Source organism: Leptosomus discolor, chromosome 27 (genome assembly GCF_034619465.1).
Source record: "Leptosomus discolor isolate bLepDis1 chromosome 27, bLepDis1.hap2, whole genome shotgun sequence".
Classification (NCBI taxonomy): domain Eukaryota; kingdom Metazoa; phylum Chordata; class Aves; order Leptosomiformes; family Leptosomidae; genus Leptosomus; species Leptosomus discolor.
In genome coordinates, this window is record NC_141417.1 from 425,066 (window position 1) to 435,227 (window position 10,162).

Below are 10,162 nucleotides of genomic sequence, written 5' to 3' on the forward strand. Positions count from 1 at the left end.
CGCGGGGGGCTGTGGCCGAGGGGGGCTGATGGGCTCTGCCCCTTCTGCCTCCACAGGCCTTCCCGAAGCTGCCACCATGCCCCGGGCTCTGCTCTTCTTCCTGCTCCTCCTCACCCTGGGGCACAGCACCCTCCCCACTGTCCCCCCAGGGCCGGGGGGCGATGACGGGGATGACCGGGCTGTGGCGCGGGCGCTGCTGGCGCAGCTGGCGGAGCATGTCCCCCCGCGGGCCCTGCCGGGGCGCGGGTTCTCGTGCCAGGACCTGCGCCCCGAGGCCCTGCCCGGCTTTGCCCAGCTGCCGCCGCCGCCCCGCGCCCTGGCCCGCGCCGCCATGGCCCTGGCGCTGAGTGGGGCCGCCTGCGGGCCCCAGGCCGAGGCGGAGGTGCTGGGGCTGTCCCGGGAGCTGGGTCCCGCCGCGGCTGCGGCGCTGCTGCGGGGGCTGGCGCGGCTGCGGGGCGCCCCGGCACCCGAGGCCCTGTCCCTCCTCCTCCTCAGCCTGGTGCAGACGGGGGGCTCTGTGCCAGCATGGCCCTGCCTGGCAGCTGCCCGGCTCCAGGACCGTGCAGCCGGTGCCCGCCCCACCTCAGCCGGGGTGATGGCCACTGGGCCCTCGGCTGAGAGGGTCCGGGTGCTCCTGGGGGCCAGGGCCCGTGCTGGGCTGCCTGTGTGCCGCCACACTGTCCAGCACCAGTCCCGGCGCCGGCGGGAGGACGAGGACGCCTGCAACCCGCCAGGGGAGCGGGAGGCCCACGGGGTGCTGGAGTGGGTGCCGGCCGTCAGCACCTTCTACAACTTGGGCACCAGCATCTACTACGCCTTCCAGGGCTGCGAGGCCCTGGCCTCCTCGCGGGCCCTGGAGGTGGCCGAGGACCTGGGCTACGCTGGCCTGGCCGCCCTCACCGCCGGCGCCACCGGCCCCGTGGGCCTGGGGCTGCAGCTGGGGCTGCAGCCGGGGCTCAAGGCTGGGGTGCGGGCGCTCATCAAGTACTTCACCTCGGACGGGAACCCCCCGCCAGCCCCCACCACCCACAGCGGCCCCGTCCTCATTGTCTGAATAAAGGCCCCGTGTGGCAGCTGGCTCCGTGTCCCCCTCTCTGTCCCTGTCGGGGGGGGGGGGGGGGGGCGGCCGTTGTCAGATCGATGCGGGGCCACCCTGCCCTGGGGCACGGGGACCTTGGCCCCGCGGGGAGGCCTGGCCTGAGCCACGTGGTGGCAGCCAGCCCTATCCCTGTCCCTGTCCCTGTCCTGCCCTGCCTGCCCGGCTCTGGCTCCTGCAGCCCTGTCCCCACAACCTGGCCTCATATCCTGGCCTCGTCCCCCTGGCTCTGTCCCCACGACCTGCCCCTATACCCCAGCCCCACCCCTACGGCCCCATCCCTGTCCCCACAGCCTGTCCTCATTCCAATGGCCGACGTCCCTGTGCCTGCAGCCTGTTCCTGCCCCAATGGGCTGTCCCTGTCCCCAGGGCTCTGTCCCCGTCCCCCTGACCCCGCTGCCCTGTCCCCGCAGCCTCCCTGCCCCCTCGGCCCTGTTCCCAGGGGCTGTCCCTGTCCCCAGGGCTCTGCCCCTGTTCCCAGGGGCTGTCCCCGTCCCCGCAGCCCCTCCGTGTCCCCCCCACAGCCCGACCCAGTCCGCCGCTGCCATTTCCCTCCTCCGGGTCTCCGCTGGCCCCGGACCTTCTAGCCCCGCCCCCCTCGTGACGTCATTTCGGGGAAGCGGGCAACCCCCTGGATGCGCTGTCTCCCCGCCGGGGGGGCGTGGTCTCGCCACTGCGCTCCGCCAATCGCCGCGCAGAGCAGGGAGGGGGCGTGGCCTCCCCGCCTTCCTGCCCCGGCAGCCGGGAGCCGCTGAGGGCGCCGAGGTGGGAGCGCGGCGCGGGGGGGGCCCGGGGGGTCCCGGGGGGTCAGTCTGCAGCGGGGGCTGGTCTGCAGGGCGCCGCTGGGGGCGGGGAGCCCTGCTGGGGCCGGGGGGGGGTGGGTGCAGGTAGGGGATCCCGGCTGGGGCACGCAGGGATCGCCCTCGGGGGATCCCTTGGGTGTGTCCCCGGGGGGCGGGGGGTGTTTAGGGGTACCCACGGCCGGGATCCCTGCAGAGAGGACGCTGGGGTGCAGGGGACCTGTCTGGGGAGTACCCGTCGGGGTGCCTCTGGGGAGGGGGCTTGGGGTGCTGCACAGGGGGTGCCGGAGGAAGGGGGGGGTGTGTGCCCCCAGCCCCTGCAGCTCGGGACAGCTCGGTCCCCGGGCAGCCGGCACCGGGCGGGGAACCTCTGCCGCTGCTCAGCCCTTCCTGCCCCAGGACGGGGCTGCCAGCCCGTGGGCCTCCTGTGGCCCAGCCCACGCCGGAGCAGAGGGACCCTCGGGACCGCCGTACTGCAGGCAGGTACGTGGGGTGCAGGGGTGCCCGTCAGGGCCTGCAGGTGCTGGTTTTGCATTCTCCGGTTGTGCTGTGGCCGGGGGGTCAGTGGGCCTGCCCTGACGCCCCCCACCCCCAGCATGGCGCAGTGGCAGGAGGTGCAGAGCTTGGCTAACGCCTACCTGGAGCAGGTCCACCAGCTGTACGCGGGGGCCGCGCTGCCCATGGTGGTGCGGCAGTGCCTGGCCGCCTGGATCGAGGACCAGAACTGGTAACAGCGGGGTCTGGGGCTGGGGGTCGTGCCAGCCGGTGTGTGCTGGCCCGGTGCTAAGCCTGGGGTGCCGCAGGCGCCAGGCGGCCGAGCCGCTCTCCTCCCATGCCCGGATGCTCTTCCACTCCTTGCTGGCGCTGCTGGGCGAGTGCCTGGGCAGCCCGGGGCTGGGCGACGAGGACTTCATGCTGAAGCACAACCTCCGCAAGGCCCGCCGAGACCTCCAGGTGGGTGGCAGGGCCGGGACAGGGGCTGGGGTGGGGGGACCAGGGGTCTCTGCACCCCGCTGACCCCCCAGCCCCTCTGCAGGCCGAGTTCGAGGAGTGCCCGGAGAAGTTGGCCAACCTGGTGGCCAACCTCCTGCAAGAGGAGCAGCGGATCCTGCGCCTGGGGCAGGCAGGGGGGCAGGTAGGCCGGGGTGTCCCCCCCCACCCCGTGGGACCCCACCGGCTGCTACCCGACGCCCCATGTCTCTGCAGGGGGGGGCCGCCCTGGCACCCACTGCACCCCCGGAGAGCGACCGGGAGCAGCAGATCCAGCGGCGCCTGGCCGAGTTCCACGCAGCCTTGCAGGTAGTGGCCCCCCCCCCGGACTCCTCGAACCCCACGGGGGCTGCCCAGCCCCTCACCCCCCCTCTCCCCCCAGGAGGCCGAACGCGCCTTCCGGCACCTGGAGGACCTGCAAGACACCTTTGACTTCTGCTACAAGGTGCACTACCTGCCAGGTAAGGCCCGATCCCGCCTGCCCCAGGCGCAGGACAGCGCTGCCTTGCTTCCCCCCGTGCCCCCCTGACACCCCCCACCATCGTCCCCTGCCCACAGGCGAGGACAGGAGCAGCGACCCCCAGTACGCCAAGCAGGTCCAAGCCCTCCAGGCCAAGCTGCAGATCCTGGACCGGCAGCGGCGGGTGAGAGGGGGCCGGGGCTGGGCTGGGGGGGGGGAGGGGGGGCCGTGGCCACCCGACCCCCCACGCTCAGGCGTGCGTCTCCCCCCAGGAGGTGCTGGCTCAGATGCAGCAGCTTTTGGGGCGCAGCGAGACCCTGCGGGACTTCCTGCAGCAGGAGCTGGGGGCCTGGCGGGAGCGGCAGCAGCGTGCCTGCATGGGGGCCCCCGCCGACACCCGCCTGCGCCCGCTGGAGACCTGGTAGGGCCAGGATGGGGACAGGGGACGGGTCGATGTCTGGGCCCCGCTGAGCCCCGCGGCACCCGCAGGTTCACGGAGCTGGGCCAGGGGCTCTTCCAGCTGCTGCAGCTGCTGCGGGCGCTGGGGGACTTGCGGCAGAAGGTGACCTACGAGAGGGACCCGCTGAAGGCAGAGACCCCCCTGCTGGAGCGGCGGCTGCGGGAGCTGCTCACCTACCTGCTGCAGAGGTGGGGGCGGCGTGGGGTGGGGGGGGGTCTGGTGGATGGCGGGGCAGCCCTGACCCTCCCGGTGTCCCCAGCGCCTTCGTGGTGGAGCAGCAGCCCAGCATGCCCAACGCCTGCAAGCGCCCGCTGGTGCTGCGCACGGCCAGCAAGTTCTCGGCCCGCGCCCGCCTGCTCGTCCGCCTCCACGACCGCAACCACCACATGGAGGCCAAGATCCACATCGACAGGTCAGGACCCCCGGGGTGGGCTCCCCTGCCCAGCTGAGGGGGTTCCGGGGCCCTCTGCTCCCCCGCTGACGCCCTGTTGTCTCTTGCAGGGACCCCCCCAAGATAAAAGGGTGAGAGTCGAGTGAACGGATGCTGGATGAGGTGGGCAGGGATGTGACCCCCCCACCGGGGGTCCCACGCCCCCCACCCGCGGCCTCTCTGTGCCCCGCAGGTTTCGCAAGTTCAACATCCTGACGTCGAGCAGCAAAACCCTCCTGACAGGGGACGGTCCCCAGGACGGGCTGATCTGTGACTTCCAGTACCTCGTAGGGTCCCCCCCCAGACCCCTGGGTCCCCCGCAGGGTGGGAGAACGGGGCGAGGACCCTGGCCCAGCCCCGGCCCCCGGCCCCCACCCCTGGCTGACTCTCTGCTGCCCCGCAGACGCTGAAGGAGCAGAAGGACAGCAGGTCGGGCAAGGGCAGCAAAGGCGCTGGCGAGGTGGGTGTGGGCCTGGGGGGCGCGGGGGCGGCTGGTGCCCCACGATGCCCACAGTGCCACCTCTGCGCAGGGTCCCCTGGTCGTGACGGAGGAGCTGCACCTCATCACCTTCACGCTGGCGTACGCCTACTGCGGGCTGGAGGTGGAGCTGGAGGTGAGGGCTGGGGGTGCTGGTGGAGGCTGGAGGGGCTGGGGGCTCCCAGCCTGACCCCCGCTCCCCCCACAGACCTCCACGCTGCCCTTCATCATCATCTCCAACAACAACCAGCTCTCCAGCGCCTGGGCCTCCATCCTCTGGTTCAACATGCTCAGCAGTGACCCCAAGGCAAGCAGGACCCCCTGGCCCTGTGCCACCCCCCGCTGCCCCCAGCCCTGCTGTCTCCTGCCCCGTCTCCCCCTGCCCTGGTCCTGGTGCCCCCTCCCCATCCCTGCTCCTCACCCAGTCTCTGTCCCCGTGTCCTGTCCCAGGTTCCTGGTCCCGGTCCCTGCTCCTGTTCCGGACCCTCTCCCTTCTCTTCTCCCCAGTACCTGCCCCGTCCTGGTCCTTGTCCCATCCCTGTCCCCTGCCTCGGTGCATGTCCCCATCCCCTGGTCCCTGTCCCCTCCCTGCCCCAGTGCATGTCCCCTCGTCCCCCGCCGTGTGTCCCCGTCCCCGCTCACCCCGTCTCCCGCAGGAGCAGCAGTTCTTCTCCGCGCCGCCCCCGGCGCCCTGGCCCCGGCTGGCTGAGGTGCTGAGCTGGCAGTTCGAGAGCGTGGCCGAGCGGGGCCTGAGCAGGGACCACCTCCTCATGCTGGCCGAGAAGCTCTTCGGTAAGGCCAGATGCCATCCCCGAGCCCCCCGCAGCTGGGACGGGGGCCGTGCTGCCCCCCCTCACCCTGGTCTTGCCCCAAAGGCTCAAAGCCGTCTCCGGAGAGCACCCTGAGCTGGCCCAAGTTCTCCAAGGTGAGCGATGCCCGTCCCCCGCTGGCCCCATCCACCCGTGGCCCCACGGCTCCGTCCCCCCCCGCTGTTCCCACTCACCCACCCTCTCCCACAGGACGGTGCCTCTGGCTTCTCCTTCTGGGCCTGGCTGGATGGGATCCTGGGGCTGCTCCAGGAGCACCTCAAGCAGCTCTGGAAGGACGGGTAGGAGCGGGGCTGGGGGGCGAGGGAGGGCCGGGGGCTGCGGGGGCTGACGGTGCCTCCCCCAGGCTCATCCTGGGCTTCGTGAGCCGGAAGCAAGAGAAGAAGCTGCTGAAAGGGAAGCGGACGGGGACGTTCCTGATCCGGTTCAGCGAGAGCATCCTGGGGGGGGTCACCTGCACCTGGGTGGAGCACCCCAAGAGTGGTGAGCGCCCACCCCCCAGCCCTTGGCATCCAGCCCCTCACCCCGGCCTCAGGCCTGCCCTGGGCGCTGACTCCGGCTGCCCCCCGCCCCTCAGGGGACCCGGCTTTCCGGGCGGTGGTTCCCTACACGGCGGCCGAGCTGGCATCCCTGGCACTGCCCGACATCATCCGCGACTACCAGCTGCTGGTGGAGGAGAACATCCCCGAGAACCCCCTCCAGTTCCTGTACCCCGACATCGCCCGCGACGAGGCCTTCGGGCCCTACTACAGCCAGCGGCAGGAGGGTACGGCACGGCACGGCGCAGCGTGGGGGCAGCGCCTGCCGCCCCCTCTGACCTCTCCTCTCTGTCCCCAGGGAACCTGACGGAGCAGAAGAAATACCTGAACCGGCGCCTCATCCGCGTGTCCTCCAGGTGAGGCAGGGGGACGCCTCGGTCCCTCCGTGGCCCTGCAGGAAGGGGGACGCTGTCGCTCACAGCCTCATGTCCCCTGACCCAGACCCGCATCCAGACCCAGACCCGCTCTTTCTCCTTGCAGGCAGGCCAATGAGTCATGGCAGACAGAAGAGGAGTTGGTGGCTGCCACAGAAAACCTGGAGACGCTGCAGCTGCAGCCCAGTGGCCTGGGGACACAGCGGCCCAGTGGCCTGGTACCGCTGCAGCCTGGGAGCTCGGGGACGCTGCAGGTCACCCCTGGGAACCTGGGGACACTGAAGCCCTCGAGCCCAGGGACAGTGCAGGTGATGGCCATGAGCCCAGGGACGCTGCAGGTCACCCCTGGGAACTTGGGGACACTGCAGCCCTCAAGCCCAGGGACAGTGCAGGTGATGGCCATGAGCCCAGGGATGCTGCAGGTCACCCCTGGGAACTTGGGGACGCTGCAGGTGGTGGCCACAAGCCCAGGAACACTGCAGCCAGCGCCCCAAGGCCTGGAGCCACCACAGCCACTGAAGGTGGAGTCAGGGGTCTCAGAGATGCTGCAGCCGGGGATTGGGGACCTGGAGCCACAGATGGTGCTGCAGCTGATCCCTGACGGCCAGGGGACCCTGCAGGTGGGACCAGGGGCTGTGGGGACGCTGCAGGTGGGATCTGGAGCTGTGGAGCCACAGCTGGTGCTGCAGCTGGTCCCCGAGGGCCAGGGGATGCTGCAGGTGGGACCAGGGGGCTTGGGGACACTGCAGACAGTGGCTGGGGACACAGGGATGCTGCAGCAAGCAGGATCTGGGGACACGGGGCTGCAGCAGCTGGTGTCGGGAGCTGTGGAGCCGCTGCTGGTCCCCGAGGGGCAGGGGATGCTGCTGCCGGAGCTGAGGGACCTGGAGCCGCTGTGTGGGAGCCCGGACGTGCAGGAGCTCCTGCAGTCGCTGGCGGAGGAGCTGGAGCCGGGCTCAGGGACGCTGGAAACGCTGGAGGCGGCAGAGTTGATGCCCAGCGTGCTGGACGCCACGGATGGGGAGCTGGAGGGGCTGGACCCCAGGCTGGCAGGTGAGTGTCTGGACCGGGGAGGGGACAGGGGTGTCCCCTTGGCACTGACCTCTCCCTGTCCCACAGGCAGTGCCGCGCTCCTGGACCCCCACGACCCGTTCCTGCCGCAGCCCGAGGACACGGCCCTGCCCGCCGTCAGCTCCCTCTTTGCCACCGACTTCCCCCCGCTCCAACTCGACGCCAATGACTTCCAGTGACTCCCCCTGTGTCCCCCCTGTAAATAAACCTCTTCCCACCCCAGCTGCCTGTGCTGCCTGTGGGCAGACCTGGGTTGCGCCGTACACGGGGAGCAGCTCATCTCCTTCGGACCTTTATTAGAAACCCATAAATACCCGAGATAAATAGGGAGCATCGCACATAAATAGCCCCTCGAGGCAGAGGGGAATAAATAGTCGGGGGGGGGCCGTGGCCGGGCCGGCCTCAGCGGGGGCTGGCACTGTGGGTGAAGACGCGGCTCATGATGGTGGCGAAGGACTGGAGCCGCTGGAGCGCCAGGCGCTGGAGCAGCGGGTGGGCCCAGGCCTCGCTGGGGGCCATGGGGTGCCGGGGGGGTCGGCCGTGCTCCTGCTGCGGGGAGAGCGGGGTTAGGGGGCCCGAGGCTGCAGTTGATGGGTGCCCGCTTCCCTGTCTGCGGGGGGGAACAGGCTCCCTGGGGGCTGCCCCTCTGCCCCCCCCCAGACCCCCGGTGCCTCACCTGGACGAGGCCCAGCAACTGGTCCAGCCTGGCCTCCAGACGGGGCAGGGGGCGGGCGGTGAAGATGTCAGAGCCCAGCAGGTCCCGGTAGTGCTGCAGCCCCTGGAGGATCCGCCGCAGGCAGCGCTGTGGGGAGCGGGGCATGAGCCAGGGGCCCGGGGACCCCCATGCACATCCACCGGCACCCTGGGTATCCCCAGCAACCCTGGGAACCCCAAGCCCATTTCTCAGCATCCCTGGGACCCCCCCCAGGCAGCTCTGGGACCCCTGTCCACATCCCCCAGCACCCTGGGACCCTCAGATACCCCTGGGCCCCTTGGACACCCCTGGGAATCCCAGGCACATCCCCCAGCACCCCTGGGACCCCCCTGGGACCCCCTGGCATACCTCCCAGGCACCCTCAGGCTGCCCGGCTGCAGCCCCCACCACGTCCCCCCCAGCACCCCACATCCCCCGGTACCGTGTTGTTGGTGTCCAGCATGGAGGGGTCGCAGGCGTCGCTGCAGCGGATCCGGGGGGGCCAGTTCTTGGGGTCCTCCTCGCTCAGGTGCATCTTCTCCTGGCAGCAGGGCGTCAGCAGGGTCCCCACGTCCCCCCCCGCCCCCAACCCCCCGCACCCTGGAGGCACCCCTCCTGCCGGGATGCCCCGCACCTTCTGGTCCCCGCAGACCCGCGGGTCCCCCTGGCCGAGACCCCCCGCTCACCAGGACCCGGTGCGGCTCCTCGAGGGTGGCCACCAGCAGCGACAGCTCCCGGGAGAGTTTCCTGCAGGCGGCCCAGTCGGTGCGAGGGGCCGCGACCGGGGCCGGGGCCGGGGCCGCAGACGACGGCAGCAGCAGCGGGAGGCAGAGGCAGAGGCGGAGGCGGAGGCGGCGGAGCGAGGCCATGGTCGGTCAGTGCCGCCACCGGCGCTGCCACCGGGCTCTTATGGGGCGGCGGCAGGTGGGGAATCCCCGGGGCAGGTGGCACCCGCCCCCCGTTACTGCGAAATCGCCGCCTCCCTCGAAAGCAGAACCGATACCGGGCCGGGGTCCCCGGGATGAGCCCCGCCGCGCCCGGCCCCGCGCCTCGGTGGGACGGGACGGGCAGGAAAACCCGGGGCAGTTCCTGGCGGCTCCGCGCCCGGGGGCACCGCGGCGGCAGCGGCACGGGAGGGATCGGGACCCCCTGCGCCCGCGCCGGGACCCCCCGCCCGGTGCACCTCGGCTGCCCTGCCCCGCCCCGCCCGCCCAGTCGGGCGCACCGGGGAGCCCGGGCGGGACCCCCCCCCCCACCCCGGAGCCCGGCGGTGTCTCCCCGGTGTCCCCTTGGTGTGTCCCCCGGTGTCCCCTCCGGTGTCCCGTGTCCACCAGCCGCATCAGGAAACCAACCGGGGCGGCCCCGGCGCGGCAGCTGGAGGCTCCCCGGGACCCGCTTCCCCCGTCCGCGTCCCCCGGGACCCCCGCCGGGCCGGGCCGTGCTGCCCGCGGCTCTGCAATCGCGGCGGCCCCGATGGGGCGGCTCCGGCGCTTCCCGCTCCCGCCCGGCGGGGCTGTCCCCGGCCTTCCCCGGGCCCGCACCGGCCGCGCCGCGGGCACCGGTCCGGGACCGAGCCCTTTCCGGGGGGCGAGGGGGGCGGCCCTCCCTCCCCGCCCTCCCTGCGGCGTCGTGTCCCCCGTGGGTCTGGGAGGGGGAGGCCGGGGCCGGTGGGGCTCAGCACCACTGCCCGGCCACGGTGCGCTGCCCTGGGGACACCGGTGGACACGGTGGGACCCCGTGGGACCCCCGTGGGACACCAGTGGACACGGTGGGATGCCAGGGGACAGCGTGGGACATTGTGGGGCATTTAGGGACACGCTGGGACCCTGTGGGGTGCTAGGGGACTCTGCGTGACGCCCGTGGGCACAGTGAAACCCCATGGGACACTGCAAGGCACCGTGGGGTGCTGGGGGACCCCAGGGGACCCCGTGGGGTGCCGGGGG

General features: G+C 72.3%; 3 protein-coding genes across 6 annotated transcripts; 2 read left to right on the forward strand and 1 right to left on the reverse strand.

Moving 5' to 3' along the window:
- Positions 1-76: 76 nt before the first annotated feature.
- On the forward strand, positions 77-1,054 carry APOF (apolipoprotein F). Its single transcript, XM_086478567.1, has one exon. The coding sequence runs from the start codon at positions 77-79 to the stop codon at positions 1,052-1,054; it is 978 nt and encodes a 325-aa protein (XP_086334693.1).
- STAT2 (signal transducer and activator of transcription 2) lies at positions 840-7,804 on the forward strand. Of its 4 annotated transcripts, none has more exons than XM_086478791.1 (23): positions 840-850; positions 2,492-2,623; positions 2,700-2,850; positions 2,933-3,031; positions 3,103-3,195; positions 3,269-3,347; positions 3,445-3,530; positions 3,619-3,767; positions 3,836-3,994; positions 4,066-4,218; positions 4,308-4,328; positions 4,430-4,523; positions 4,640-4,696; positions 4,767-4,850; positions 4,923-5,020; positions 5,367-5,506; positions 5,590-5,639; positions 5,734-5,822; positions 5,888-6,024; positions 6,119-6,307; positions 6,379-6,436; positions 6,561-7,507; positions 7,574-7,804. In XM_086478791.1, exons 2-23 carry the CDS (start codon positions 2,493-2,495, stop codon positions 7,702-7,704), a joined length of 3,195 nt encoding a protein of 1,064 aa, XP_086334917.1. In that variant the 5' UTR covers positions 840-850; position 2,492; the 3' UTR covers positions 7,705-7,804. The 4 variants fall into 4 exon arrangements, with proteins under 4 accessions (XP_086334917.1, XP_086334916.1, XP_086334915.1 ...); XM_086478789.1 differs by lacking the exon at positions 840-850 and adding an exon at positions 2,351-2,379 and having other exon boundaries at positions 4,923-5,021; positions 5,371-5,506; XM_086478790.1 differs by lacking the exon at positions 840-850 and adding an exon at positions 2,326-2,379 and having other exon boundaries at positions 4,923-5,021; positions 5,371-5,506; positions 6,561-7,804.
- A 123-nt stretch (positions 7,805-7,927) lies between these two features.
- IL23A (interleukin 23 subunit alpha) lies at positions 7,928-9,088 on the reverse strand. The gene is made up of 4 exons (XM_086478793.1): positions 8,906-9,088; positions 8,662-8,760; positions 8,202-8,327; positions 7,928-8,074 (listed from the first exon to the last, which is right to left on the reverse strand). Exons 1-4 carry the CDS (start codon positions 9,086-9,088, stop codon positions 7,928-7,930), a joined length of 555 nt encoding a protein of 184 aa, XP_086334919.1.
- Between the last annotated feature and the right edge of the window lie 1,074 nt (positions 9,089-10,162).